At 52.8% G+C, this 15,201-nt stretch overlaps 1 protein-coding gene across 2 annotated transcripts in view; it reads right to left on the bottom strand.

Annotated features, from left to right (window-relative positions):
* SLC6A17 (solute carrier family 6 member 17) overlaps nucleotides 1-15,201 on the bottom strand; it is a 51,945-nt gene that overhangs the window by 14,448 nt on the left and 22,296 nt on the right. For both annotated transcript variants that reach the window (XM_040471255.1, XM_040471256.1), the window contains 3 exons: nucleotides 13,543-13,669; nucleotides 12,594-12,775; nucleotides 10,800-10,910 (listed from right to left, as the gene is read on the bottom strand). In XM_040471255.1, coding sequence (XP_040327189.1) covers nucleotides 10,800-10,910; nucleotides 12,594-12,775; nucleotides 13,543-13,669 — 420 coding nt within the window. The remainder of the gene's footprint in view (nucleotides 1-10,799; nucleotides 10,911-12,593; nucleotides 12,776-13,542; nucleotides 13,670-15,201) is intronic.

Below are 15,201 nucleotides of genomic sequence, written 5' to 3'. Positions count from 1 at the left end.
GGTGGAGCCCATCTCCTGTCCACTGTGTAAGCAGTGTCTGACACACAGGAGAGAAGGAAAGCGTTGGGAGCGAGAGAGAGAGAGAGAGAGAGAGAGAGAGAGACGGACAAGGCTGCTTCCTCAAGGTGAACTGCGCGGGAGGGACCACACCAGGCGCTGTGAAATTGTACCGGCCTTTCTGTGCTAGGATCAGGCTTCTAGGACAAGAAGATCCTTAGGGCTTTAAACCTCTGCTTTCTCAAAATGGCTATTTTAATGCTGGCTTCCTTTCCTTTTCTTCTCTCTTGCTTTTTTTCTCCCCCTCCCCCATCCCCACCCTCCTTCTTCCTTCTCCTCCTCCTCCTCTTCTGGTGATTCTTTCAGTTTTCATCTATATCAGTTATTACCAAAGTTTTTTGTTTTGTTTTGTTTTGTTTTACTTTTTTTTCAACGTTTTTTATTTATTTTTGGGACACAGAGAGACAGAGCATGAACGGGGGAGGGGCAGAGAGAGAGGGAGACACAGAATCGGAAACAGGCTCCAGGCTCCGAGCCATCATCCCAGAGCCCGACGCGGGGCTCGAACTCACGGACCGCGAGATCGTGACCTGGCTGAAGTCGGGCGCTTAACCGACTGCGCCACCCAGGCGCCCCTACTAAAGTTTTTACAAAAGGGTCTGGACCATCTGTGAGGTCCAAACACATGTCATTGTCAGGATTTTCATCACTCTCTGAGCCTCAAAATGGGTAAATTCCTAGGCCCAGCCACTTTCAGGGCCAAGTTCCATAAATGGAGGCAGCCACACCCTAGGGAGACCACCGTAATCCCAAACTGCACCATCAGAGCTGACCCTGTAAGTTGGGGGACAGACTCTCCAAGGACAGGGTAGGCAAGTCTTATATGCAACGATCTGGGATGGGAACAAGAATTTTGTTTATGTTTTTAAGACTGTATCTATTTGCTGTTCTTTTCTAATTTTTAAAAATTATGGCACATTGATTGTAAAAGGTACAAAAGGTGGAGAGGAAAATATAATGAGCCCCCAGGTACCCATCACTCAGTTTCAACAATTTACCAACATATGGCCAATCTCACCTCCTCTTGCCCCATTCCCCATCCCTAGATTATCTTGAAGAAAATTGGTGGCTCCAAATCTGATATTAATGAGGTCCCAGGAAATAGTCTGTGCCAAAGCTTGACCTTTGAGGACACACGTGCCCTGTGTGAGCAGCCCCTGGACACCCCTCCAGCCTGCAGCTTGGAGGGGCTCTCTCGCTGATGGAGATGACCAGATGCCCAATGTCCACCTGGGGGTAAAGTGAGGCAGGCACCTTCAGGACTGTTCAGAGCAACAGGAAATCCTGTTGTTCCTTGAATTTAAAGGGGCTCTATCAGGATTCCTGGGGTGCTGGTGCATAATTCCAACAAGGCCCCGATCATGGGGTCTACAGAGGATGAACCCGCGGCCAGACCTCAGGAAGCCCGATGTCCTTGCCAAACATCAGGATGTGACCGCAAGAGGAGAGGTGGGGAATGGGCTCTCCCTACGAAAAGACAAGGCTCGCGCCGTCCTTGGGGTGCCTGCCCTAAAACACGGCAAGAGCTTCCTGCCATTTCCTTGGCACGAGGGCTGAGTCACTTCCTCACGCAGAGAGCGAGGTGTTTCACGCATTTGACTCAGCGGCACAAAGATGCTTTTGGAATCTACAAGCAGCCTCTGAGCGCCTGGCCTGACCTGGTGTGTGACTGGAGCACACACGCCTTTGCTCCTCAGCCCTGCTGGGCACCTGCCGGTGCAACAGCCAGCTGGGGCCGCGAGACACCAGATGGCACTGGAGCGCCGGGTTCCCAGCGCCCAAGAACAGTGTCACCTTCACGAGGGAGAGAATAATAATCGCTAAGGCTTACCATGCGCTCTCTGCGCACCGGAAGCAGGTCCCCCGTGCTCTCCCGACAAGGTTGTGGGGAAGCCACCATGGTTTGCCCCATCTCGCAGCCGAGTAAACGGAATGAGTTCCCACAGGGATCTTGCCCTCCGACCATTGAGTGACGAGCCGGGAACCAGACTGTCTGGCTCCAGAGCCCGCCCAAGGCTGGCTTGCCCTGGTCATCCTGCCCAGAAGCCCTCCTCTGCTTGTGGAGGTCAAGGAGCTCTACCACTGATCTCTGCCCCTGGGCCCTCAGTGCCTCCCAGGACCCCACTTCTCTAAGGGTTAACACGTACCCTTGACCCTGGGCCAGTCTGGCTCACTGGTGAAGACTGCTCATGTGTCTAGACCCCAGACGCAGTGAAGCGAGAGGCAGATGCCCAAAGCTGCACGTAGCTGAGGTTGTGCCGGGCCCCTGTCCCGGAAGACCGTGTGCTCTCATCTCAACCGATGACACATGGTTTAAAACTCAAAAGGCACAAAAGGGCACTGTAAGGGCTCCTTTACCCCACCCCGTATCCAGACACTCAGTTCGTATTCTTGCGTGCCCTTCCAGTGATATTTTATGTGTATATCAGTAACACACACACACACACACACACACACACACACACACCCCAACATATATATCTGCGTGTGTGTGTGTATTCCTGCCCCCAGTCTGACACTTCCTCGTCGTGCTGAGTTAGGAACCCACAGAGTTCTGGGGCTTCTGGCAAGCTGCCCCCCTCAGCCCCTGCCCACTCTCAGCCTTGTTCCCACAGTCTGCCTAAGGGACCACTGGGCCTGGTCCCTCGGTCCCAGGGCCCCGTTTACCTCAGCTGCTGCAAGGTTCCCACGACTCCTGGGTTGTCCTTCATCCGGACTTCATCTCAGGATGGCTGGGTCTGTCCCCTGCTCTGACTCACGCCCTGCCCCTCCCTAACTGCCTGCACCCTGCCACCGGCCCCTGGAACTCACAGTCTGTCACCCCCACTCCCCCATCTCCACAAGCCTTCCCTGGATGCCTTCTTGCTCTGACTCGGTGGTTCTCCAGCCTGGCCACACATCAGAATCACTGGGAGCTTTCAAGAGCTCCTACACCTGGGGATACCACACCTGGGGATCCTGATTTTCAGTCTGTTGACTGGAGTCTGATTGGTCGAGGGTGGGCCCGATCCGGAGGCCTCCCCTGCAGCCCTCTCGAGTAGAGGCTGTCCTCTTACACGCCCAGGCTGCCATCGGGCCTGGAGGCGGACAGCGGGCTGCCTGTTCCTCCAGGTCGTTGTCGCTATTCCAAGTACACTGTCTCTGTCCCTTCACTGTCCCTACACTGTTTCTGGGTCCCTTCAGCTCCTCCCTTCCATTGAGATCGTCCTTCACCCCACTCCTAGGATTGTGCCATAGCCCCTGTCATATCTAAGAGCGGTGCGCCACCTAGGACCTCAAAGTCAAGGACCCTGAACCCCGGAGCACCGTCTTCCCAGCTCACCCCTTCTAGTATCTTGACTCCAAAAATTCTTCACCCATACTGGGACTATCTGCCTTTCACCACCCCCATCCTGTTTGTAGCGTAACTTCCCTTCTTCATTGGCTTGGTTGACGGTCCATCATTTGGTTGCTCCCTTGCTACCCTCTTAACTCCCCTGCCGCCTCTCCCCATGGTCATCCCTTGTTATCACCTCCTGACCCTGATGAAGTCCAACCAACCTTCCACCAACTCTGGGCCTGCCCCCAAGCCGCTAAGCATAGCTGGAGAAATCACGCAAGGCGCACCTTGGGACCTTTGATGAGTTATTTAACCTCTCTGTGCATCAGTACCTCCCCCGCCCCCTGCAAACTGGCTAAAATAACACCTGCCCTGAGGGTTATTATGAGCTTCAATGAGTGACTGTACGTCAGGTGCACGTAACGGTTTCTGCCACACATAAGCATCATCCACTGTAAAACACATGATTGTTCTCAGTATCCCTCCAACTGTGGGGAATAGCGTGCTTTCAGAGGTGTTAAACTAGGGGGAACTGTCCAGCTTGGGACTGGAGAAGTGTTAGCCACGCCATGCTGGCTGGCTTCACCGCACACTCGTGTGCCCCCTGACCGCCAGCCTGTCCTCCGTGCCGCCCACACTCCCTGTCTCCTGCACGGTCATCTCACACTCGCTCCTCCTTAGGCGTCCACCACGCTCCGCCATTCGGACTCTCAACTGAGGCCCTTGCTTCCTCTTTCACAGAAGAAAATGACACGATGGGAAGAGAGAGCTCTCACAATGAGGAGCTCCTCACCACAGCTTCTCAGCTGCCAGCCCCTGTGCCCACCGGCTGGCCCTTGTCTCCTGTTCCTCCCCGATGAGACCAACTCCTCCATGTGGGCACTGGGCGCCCCCTCCCTGCTCACTCAAGGACTCTGGTTCCCCTCCACCCAAAAGCATTGATTTCCCACTCTTGGTTTTTTTTGTTTTTTTTTTTTTTTTTAAGTGTACCATTTGGGACACCTAGGGTGGCTCAGCGGGTTAAGTGTATGACTTCCGCTCAGGCCATGATCTCGTGGTTCATGAGTCTTGAGTTCGAGCCCCACGCGGGCCTCTCTGCTGTCAGCACAGAGCCCACTTCGGACCCTCTGTCTCTCTCTCTCTGCCCCTCCCACACGCCCACTCTCTCTCTCTCAAAAATAAACATTTTAAAAGCATAAAGTTTAATGGTATTTAGCACATCACAGACTTGTGCCCCATTGCCACAATTTTCGAACTACTTCATCACCCCGAAAAGAAAGCCCATCCTCATTAACAGTCACTCCCCTTTCCCCCCCCCCAGCCTCCTCACAAACCCAGCCCCAAGGAACCACTAATCTGCTTTCTGTCTCTACAGATTTGCCTATTCTGGCCATTTCACGTAAATGGAATCACACAACATGTGGTCTTTGGTGACCAAAGACCAAAGACCAAAGAGGTTCGTGCAATGTCGTGGCACCTGTTAGTACTTCATTCCCCTTTATGGCCTAAGAAGTCACCCTCGTACAAACACACGACTCTCGATTCTTCCATTCGTCAGTTGACAGACATCTGAGCTGTTTCTGCCTTTTGGCTCTTGTGAAGGATGCTGCGATGAACATTTGTGTACAAGTTTTTGTGTGAACATGTTTTTAGTTCTCTTGGAAACGCGCCTGGGAGTGGAGTTGCTGGCTCATACGCTAACTCTGTCTAACCTTTGGAGATGCTGCCAGGCTGTTTGCCAAAGCGGCTGCTCCATTCCACATTCCCACCAGCGGCATATGATGGAGTTCTGTCATCATAGTACCGAGTTCTGAAATAACACCCTCGATCCCATGGATATCTCCAGTTTCCACCCATTTCTCATTTCTCTGCTTTTTTTTTTTTTTTTTTTTTTTTTAATAGAAAAACGCCTGGGTTTGCACCTGGGTGGCTCAGTCGGTCGAGCGTCCGACTCTTGGTTTCGGCTCAGGTCATGATCTCACAGTTTGTGAGATTGAGCCCCGCATCAGGCTCTGCGCGGACAGCGAGGACCCTGCTGGGGACTCTCTCTCCCTCTCTGCCCCTCCCCCACTGGCTCGTGTGTGTGTGTGTGTGTGTGTGTGTGTGTGTGCGCACGCGTGCACTCTTTCTCTCCAGGGACCCCCCCTGATGCCAGGTGCACTGCTCATTTCCCAGTCCTTACCACCTGCCTGACCTCGGCAACTTTCGACATGGCAGATCATTCCCTCCTTAAAGACGTTTCTCTGCTTTGCCTCTGGGATTGATGTATCCATGTCTCCCTCCCCTCCTCCTCCTCCTCTTTCTCCTCCCACATTGGCTACCCTTCCCCCAACCTCTAAATGCTGGGCCCTGGTGCTCACTGCTCAGTCCTCTTCTCAGTGTTCACTCTCCAGGTGACCGTCACTAGTCCACAGCTTTAAAGTCTCTGATTCCCAAGTTTATATCTCCACTTGGCCTGCAGACTCAGCTGTCCGACTGCCTACTCAGTATCTCCGCTTGGATATCTACTAGACATTTTAGACCTGCTGTGTCCAAAACAGTAGTCTTGATGTTCCCCACCAAGTCTGCTCTCCTCACCGTCTGCCCTCATCTCCATGAATTCAACTCCGTGCTTCTAGTCGCTCAGGCAAAAGACCGTGGAGTCATCCCCCAATTGACCACTGTCCCTCTCTCAGCCCTCACATCCAATTCCACAACAAATCGTGTGACCCTACTTCCCGAATATGTCCTGAATCTGACCACTTCTCATCACTCCTATTGCCATCACCTGGGCTGAAATCACAGTCTCCTCTCACCTGGAGGAATTCTAGAACTTGGATGGATTCACCTGGATGGAGCCCTCTGGCAGGTCGTTCTGTTCCACCCTTGCTCCCTCAGATTGTCTACGGCAGCCAGAGGGGTCTTTCGAAGATGGAAGTCAGATCACGTTGCTACTTCGCTCGGCACCTCCAGTGGCTCCCGTTTCACAAGAGTAGACACCAAAGGCCTACTTGGCTCATAACACACTCGTGCTCTGGCTCCCCACTGCCCCCTTGACCGCATGTCCTACTTCTCTCCCCTCCCATTCCGGACTCATTTAGCCTCCTTGAATTGGATGCCAAACACTTCCAAACCTCGAGGCCTTTTCATTTATTGTTCTCTCCGGAATGGAATGAGCTACGTTCAGATATCCACACAGCCTGCTTCCCACCTCCTCTCTTCACTCAAAGACCACTTTCTCAGGGAGGCCTTCCTTGAACACTACCTGAAGCAACCCCTCTCCCCGGCGTCCCTACTCCTCCTTTCTCTGCTTTCTTTTTCTCTTTAGCAACACCACCCAGCAAGTCCTTAATCTTCTATTATCTTATTACTCCCATGAGGGCTAGGAAGTTCGTCTGCTTGGTTCACCACTGGATCCCAGGACCCACCACAGAGTCCAGAACCTAACAGGCACTCAGCGAACCTTTGAGGACTGAAGGGATAAATTAATGACAGTCCTTTGGATTGTTTTCCACCTTTGGCCACTAAAACACGTACTACAATGGCCAATATGGTTCACAGGTCATTTTTGTTTTGAGGGAATATATCTGCAGGGCAAATAACTGGAAGTGGAATTGCTGGGTCAAAGGACACGAATAGTTATGATTTTGAGAAACACTTTCCGAAAGTTTTGGTGGTAAGTCTACCACAATCTACCACTTTGTGTTGAGCAAGGCACATGGTGAATTGTGTGGCACGCCATGCTGACTTGGGTTTTTCACTGAATGGAAAGAAAGTAATCAGGAGAGATGTTGCCCAAGGAATCCAAGAAGTTAACTAGCCGTCAACATGAATGACTGTCCCATCAAAAATGCTAGAGGGTCATCACGGTATCCTGGCCACGCTGCATTTGCCATACGTCCAGTGACTGCTTGGGGGCATGGACTGAAAGTCCAGATCCTACGGCTTGGATCCTTTCTGGTATTGGAAGACTTCAGAAGAGGACTTTCAGCATATCCACAGACAGCCTGTGCTCTTTTCGAGTGGATTCTGAGATGCCCTGGACAAAACTCTTCTTGGACTCTGCCATGGCTACCAAATGGCATGACCCCTGGAGATGTCATTCGCACGGTGGTCGGTCTAAATGGAGGAGCGCACAGCCTGGGAAGCTGTGTGCAAGGACCCCAGCATTCTATAGCACTGCTCTAGGTCAAGGACTTGAAATGGTTTCAGGGTTCCCCATCTCACCGATCCTGTCCTGGAACAGTCACAGCTCTGCAACAGTGGTCTGCCACATATGGACAGTCGAACAACTGTCCACCCTCACCCAGCCGTCGTTGCTGGCCTTACCTGCAGCACAGGCTGTGAAGGGCATCCTTGATGGAAGAGTTTGGCCTTTGAGGCCCTTAGGTCTCCCCTTCCCCATTCAACACATCCATCCAAGGTCAAGAGTGGGAGCTGCCCCAAAGAACTGCTCAGTGAGCAAGATCTCAAGATGAACTTGCAGGCTCTATCCAGACTGAAAGTCACAAGAGCTAGATGGGCCAGGTGCCACACCTGCTGGGTCTTGGTAACCTGGCTCCTCCAGGTTACTTTAAACTGCACTTCACGGAGGCTCTGACCCATATACATGCTAACATGACGTCACGCCGTTTCCTGAACATCCAGCAAAAGGTTTTGGAGAGGAATGTCCTCTGTTATGCAAAGTACACATCAACCATCTCGCATCCATCTGATTGGCAAATATTGAGGTCTAACAAACGTGGAGCAACAAGGACTCTTGTCTACAACTGGTGGGAGTGTCGACCGTTGCCACCACTTTGCTGCTGTTTTTGTAACGTTTATTCATTTTTGAGAGGCAGAGAGAGAGAGCGAGAGCATGAGCAGGAGAAGGACAGAGAGAGAGGGAGAGGGAGAGGGAGAGGGAGACACAGAATCTGAAGCAGGCTCTAGGCTCTGAGCTGTCAGCACAGAGCCCAATACGGGGCTCGAACCCATGAACTGTGAGACCATGACCTGAGCTGAAAGTGGATGCTTAACTGACTTGAGCCACCCAGGTGCCCTGTTGCCACCACTTTGGAGAGCAATTTGGCCACCATCTAGTAAAACTGAAGGTATGCGTATCCTTTGGGATGGCAATTTTACTCCTGAATTTTTTCTAGACACCCTAGAAAAAAACTGTGCACATGAAGACCTGTGTGATAATGTTTACTGTAGTGTTACTAGCAATAGTGAAAGCTGGAAACAACAGAAGTGATCATCAACTAGAGAATGAACAAATAAAGTTCCGTGCTATGGTGGAATACTGTCCACCAGGGGAGATGGAGACACCAAAACTACAAACAGCACTATAAATAAACCTCAGATAACAGTATGGGACAAAAATAAAAGCTGAGGCAAGTCACAGGAAGTTGCATAAAATACGATGCCACTTACGTAAAGTTTAAAAGTACGCACAAATGCTATACGTTGTTTATGCACACACGAATATGTATTACAAGTTTTAAAAAATGTACTAGGGGGATGAAGCCTAAATTCCGGATAGTGGTTTTCTTTAGGGGAGGAAAGAAATGGGATCAGGTCAAGCTATACGGGCATTCTTTATGGCCTCTGTAATTTTGATCTCTTAAAAATGTTTATTATATTATATATGTGTGGTTACATGCCTGAGATATTTCATAATTAAAAAGGTGTTTTAGGGGCGCCTCAGTGGCTCGGTTGGTTAAGCATCCGACTCTTGATTTTGGCTCAAGTCATGATCTCGCGGTGCGTGAGTTTGAGCCCCCCCATCAGCCCAGGGCCTGCCTGGGATCCTGTCTCCCTCTCTCCCTGCCCCTCCCCCACTTGCTCTCTCTATCTCTCTCAAAATAAATAAAAAGGATGTTTTAAAAAGCATCTGAATCAAACGGAGAGCGGTACTGTGTATGCTGGGACCAGAAGCCCATCTCATGAATCTGTTCCATACTGGGCTCTCTCAACATGGATCCCACCAAGGGGCCCATCCGGACACCTGTGTGAATCTCCCCATTTATGAACATCTCCAGAGTATACAGTTTCCTTATAAGGTTCAATAAAGTATAACTAAAAGATTCAAGTGAAAACGTTGGACAGATCATCATTCTAAAATACAGTTGAAGTAATTCATAGAAACTGTTGGCTTTCTTCTCACGGCCATTTCCCTCCCAAAGAAACCAGATTCACATTATTGTCTTCTTTGTCAGACATCCCATGTTCACAACAACCTTATGCCAGCCACGTGGCTTGGGAGGCACACTCCTGCCTCAGGAGGTTTGCTAGGCTCTTCCTAAAGAGGACCTCTGTGGATGTTCACATACAAACCTCAGATGTTACCGCTAAGAATGCTGGGGGCCAATTTAGTCCCTCTCTGATGAATATAGAGCGGTGTGTATCCTGCCCATTGCCACCCTCCAAACATCAGGGGCTCTTCCCAGCTGCAGGGCAGAGCTGGGAGGGAATGGGGATCTCAATCCCCACCAGATCTGGGTTCTTCTCCCAGTGTCATCTGTATGAACTGTCTGTGTGAGCCCTGGTGAGTGTGAGCACGTGTGTGCCATGGCAGTGTTAGGGGCTCAACACGGTGGAGTTCTGACCTATGCCTACAGACTGGAGTCTCACCCACGAGCTGGGTGCTCACTGATCAGCTGGCATTTGGAGGTGGACCTCCCCAGCCTTGCCAGCTGGAGTTACTAACGTACATTGCTTGGGCACCTTGAAGGACATCCCAATCTGCATTTGAAATCCCCTTATTCCCCAGGGGACTGGCTCTGCCAGCTGTGGCCAGTGGTCTGAAGGGGAACAGAGAGGCAAGGCCACATGGTGGGCAAAGACCACCATTAAGAAACCTGTGTGTACACATTCGGGATGTCTACTGCCCTGCTAGTGTCCTGTGACATGTGCACAGTGGTCCCTCACTGGGCTAGGGGGAGGATTAAAGGAGAGAAGATACGGATGGATTTGGTCAGGGTAAAATCGCTGCCCACACGGCCTATTATCTTGAGTTAAACAGTGACACCGTTCCCCTGATTTGGGTACAAGCTGTGATTCCCGGGGGGAGGGGGGGGGAGATCTCTTTTCTTAGGCATCTTCTTGGCTCCTGCTGTCACAGATGCGCTGACCTGACGGAGCCTGCCACTGCTCCCTGCCCCCCTGCCCCAGTCTCACCTGACGTCCCACCTTTGCCTCAAGCATACCCAGTGCTTTCCCTCAATTGCTCATGCGGTTCCCTTCACTGCAATGTCCTACTGCCACTCGCTGAAATCGGATCTGCTTCCGGGTCATCCGTTCCCTGAAGCTTCTCCTGATTTCACCCAAATTGGCGTGATGTCCCTCTCGTTGGAACCGGGGCCCGTGACTATGCCTGACACGTAACAGGTCCTCAGTGAGTGCTAAACTGCACGAAGCCAGCAGGGCTCTGTGGCATGGTCAGTGTCTCCCAGACCCTTACCTTGGGGGTGAACATGTGTAGGATGCCATCGACGGCCCCTCGCAGCAGCAGCCCCCGGACCAGGAAGCAGGCCAGCACCACATAGGGGAAGAGGGAGCTGAAATACATCACCTGCAGAGAAGACAGGGACCCGCTGTGGGGCAGAATGCCTCCCGCAGCTGGCACCCCCCTCCCTGCTCACAGCTGGGGCACAGGAGCCCTCCTCTGATGGCAGAAGAAAGTGCAGCCCTGGGACCCCTGGGCACAGGGCCAAACCCACCCCACATCTGGCCTCGAGCCAAGGCAGGAGCACAGACAAGCTGGAGTCGGCGCGGCTGTGCCTGGGGCCAGTTTCCTCCTTTCAAGAGCTGGTAGGGCTGGGTCTGTGGCCTCCCCGCCCCCAAGGGCCACCACGGGGGTGAGGAACCGTCTCCTCTCCCCTCCTCCTGTTTTCATGTCTCCTGCCTGCTTTTCTATCCTTGACTCCAGGGGACCCCCTAAGGATCTCCCGTGTCCTTGGAACTCCTTTGACAGAAGCCTTCCCAGAGGTTACAGACATGGCTCCCAAGCAAAAAATCAGAAAAGGTCCTGCCTCTTATGACTATAAATTGTGTGCTGTTTTCTAGCATGTGCATTTTTTGCACACTTCTAGATTCCGCACGTGCCTGGCAGAGAGCCCCACACAAAGGAGATGCTCACGGAATGTTTGCTGCGCTGAAACAAATCAAGAGGGTCGTTTGGGCAGGATGGTGTTGGAGGTAAAGAGCGGGTGTGTCCAGAGCCAGACCACCTGAGTCCTGATCCTGGCTCTACCATTGTCAACCATGTGACCTCGAGCTATTCACTTAACCTCTGTGTGCCTCCATTTCCTCATCTATAAAATGGATGTAATGCTTCCTAACTCATAAGGGTGTTGTGGACCCAAAGCAGTCAGACATGTGGCAGTGCCTGATAAGTGCCACGAAGTCTCAGCTACTTTTGTGGCCTTTGGAGAGGGAAGAGGTGGAGAACACTCTACTTTTCCAAGGCTCAACTTCCTTACTCTTGAGTCCATTATAACACCTGGAGCCTCAGACAGATGGCCAAGGCTCTAGTTCCAGCTCTGGGACGCACTGGCTGCCTGATCTCAGCTGAGGTGCCTTCCCCGCTCTGAGCCTCAGTTCACTCATCTGTAGAATGAGTGGATTAGGCCACGGGGTCCCTAATGTCCTTTGCAGCCCCAACAGTCCATGAATACCGTACATGCCAAAGAAGAAAGGGCCCTTACTTGGAAGGGGTCTGAGCTCCTGGGAGAAGGTGTGTGGGTTGGCTGGACTGCACCCCAAGAGAGCCACGGAGAGCCGTCCTCGAGGCCCCAAGGTGCCTGTACTCACAGCATGCACCTGCTCAAAGAGCTCTTTCATTTCCACAGGGTGAGCTGCTGAGTTTTACCAAAAAGTGCTCAGAGCAGATGCTTCTAGGGCTTTTGCTTAGGAACCTTAAGGGTTAGGATGTAGACGAATGTCCCTGGGTCAGCGCTCCCAGCTTTTTTTCCCTTTCAAGACTGCAGAGCAGGCCTGAGTTATCTGAGCACAGAGGCGGCTAGCGTTCAAAGCAACGATTTTCCACAAGCCCACTCCGACCCCCTCCTGGTGGGCAATAATCCAGCAGTGACACTCCCGTCGCCTCCATGGGGGGGGGGGGGGCTGTGTCATCATCCTGAGCCACTCAGAGGCCAAGCCCACCCAACAGACCCTGCATAGCATATCCCAGTGTCCTCAGACCCCTGCCTTCCATGCTCTTCTACCCCCCGCCCCGAGTCCCTTCCTGACTCACCTTCCCGGAGGACTGGATGCCCTTGACCACAGCCATGCCCACGATGCTCCAGGCCACCAGGAGGCACAGGGTCATCTTCCAGTTGAGGCCCCCGCTCTCCGAGATGGAATTGGAGATGTCCAAGGCCTCTCGGTACCAGAAGTAGGTGGTGGCTGAGCTCTTTTCACACTCTGCCTCCACCACTGAAACAGCAGCAAAGGCCACAGTGCCTCAGTCGGGGCTCTGGGTCCCCCTCCTCTGCCTGACCCCTAACGAGGGCAGCAGTGGGCGAGGGGCCAGCTGAGTGTGGGGAGCAGGGAGGGACTGTGCTTGTTCTAGGCTAGCCAGGATCTGGCAGACCCTGAAGCCTCCAGATGGGGCTCCAGATGGGGCCCAGGAGGCTTTGGGACACACTGATCTGGCTGCATTCTCACACATGCCACTCCCTGCCCGCCTCCATCGGTGGAGGACAGCAAGGGTTAGGCAGAACTGGCCTCAAGTTCCCTGGGAAAGGTTCTGAGCTAGGAGCCAGACATCTGGATTCTCATCCAAGATCCTTGGTTAAATCAGTAGTGCAACCACAGGTAAGTTGCTTCTGGACCTCAGTTTACCCCTCTGTGAGGTGGGATACATCATTTGGCCTTTTATAGGACTGGCATGCAAACTAAGGCTGTTTCCAGACAGGATGGTGTTAGAGTTACACAGGATTGTAACAACTAAACACAAGTCACAATTTCTAGAGTTTTCTCTACACTCATTTCATTCAGTCCCCATAAGAACTCTATGGGATAGGCTGGCAAGGATCATCAGAACAGGAAATGTGGGTCAGGTAGGTGTCTTATTCAAGGCGACACAGCAAGTCAATGAAGTCTCAAATCTCTGCCTAAGCCTCTGAGGCTCCTTCCACCCCTTCCTGAGACAGGCTGGCTGGAGAACCCAGTTGGTCATACTCAGGAGGTCCTATACTTGCCTGCCACAGTCCCATTCCTGGTGACAGGACATTCGCTCCAGGGCAGTGGGTACTGGAAGGACTTGAAGAAGTAGAAAATGCTCCAGCCGATGATCACATTATAATATAGCCCAACAAACAGGCAGACCTGGGGACAATGGTCGATGGTCGGGGGAGGGGTCATGAAGGCTGCAGGCAACTCCACCCCACCCCCACTCCCCATCCTAGGCCCAGGCTCCGGCTGACTGCACACAACACTGCTCACAGTCTTGGAGGAAGAGGAGGAGGAGGAGGGGGAGGAGGGATGAGACACAGGCACTGAGGGCCTCTTCCTAATCCTCCCTTCATCTGGTATTCAGGGAATCCACAAAAGAATGTTTCAGATATTAAAGATCTCTCCTTTAAGCAATGAACTCTTAAAATGGTAATCCTTTCCAGTTTGAAATTCTTCTAAAAATGCTTAAAGCACTTCCCCATCATTTCCTGATGACTCAGGATTACAATCCCAGAGCTGCCCTCCGGGACCCTGGAGGCCTGCTCGCCTTTTGCCTCTACAGACAATGGCCCCAGACTGCAGTGTTCCTTGAGCTTTCGTGGATGCTTCTTCCTGGTTTCCTACGTCCTCCCTCGTCTCAGGACCCCACTCTTCGGTACTGTCAGCAGCCCGCCTCCAGAAAGATGTCACTTTCCATGTCTCGGAAACATGATCGCTACCCTTGGCAGAATTGCATTTGAGATAGGAGTGCACGGATTCTGACCGAGGGTCCGAGTGGTTTCTCAGAAAGCAATGCTTTCACGCTCGGGGGTTGGCCGTATCCGCTCTGGATGCCGAGAGGCCCCTTCCGCCTCCAGCGGCCTGCTTGGTAATGCTGATCGGCATGAGCGCCGAGGGCCCCTTACCGCGTCAATTTCACGAGCCCTGGCATGCAGGAGCAGACGCTCGGACGGCACACCTTAACCGCAATATCGAGGGAGAGGGACCCCCACTTCTTTCACTTGGGTGCTTTCAGGCCAAGGGGAGACCCATTCACACTCACGTGCGTACACACGACCAGCCCCGGCAGGGTATGCTGTACTTGGCCGTGTCTCCCTGGGCAGAGGTGATGCCCGCCATGACTGTGGGAGCCACACAGACCCTCCCCCAGTCTCTGCCTAAGACAGGTTTGGGCTGGCCATGCTACCAGGCCTAACGGAATGCTCAGTCCCTTCCAGAGGCAGGTGTGAACACATGCACCCATGGGCTCTGCCCATAAGGGAAGCTCAGTTTCCTCACCTCGAGAGCTAAGCGGAACCTCACCTCCAGGCCCGTAAATGAGCCTCACGGAGTTCCCCATCCAGGCCCGTGGGGTGTCCCCGGCTCCCGCTGTTCCAAAGCCGGGTTGGCCACAGGCTCTCATCTGAGACCTTCTCCAACGCTGCTCATGTGCACAGCAAAGTGGCAAGGAACCCCCACGCCCCAGGACTGCCTATTCCCGCCACACACCTGCCCAACTGAAATACTCCTCAGTCAAGGAGAGAGGAAGGGCCTCTCTCACGGGGAGCTGATGGGCTGGGAAGCACAGGCATCTGGGACTGGTCCACGTGTCCACGGAGAACTTCGGCTGAGATGTCCCAGGCACCCCCTCGAGACGATGTCCCAGCCTCTCCTCCTTGGCAACAATTCCCAATATTATATCCTGC

Source organism: Herpailurus yagouaroundi, unplaced genomic scaffold, assembly GCF_014898765.1.
Source record: "Herpailurus yagouaroundi ecotype Mexico unplaced genomic scaffold, PumYag 77, whole genome shotgun sequence".
In the NCBI taxonomy this organism is placed as follows: Eukaryota; Metazoa; Chordata; class Mammalia; order Carnivora; family Felidae; genus Herpailurus; species Herpailurus yagouaroundi.
This window is presented reverse-complemented; position numbering and strand designations above follow the sequence as displayed.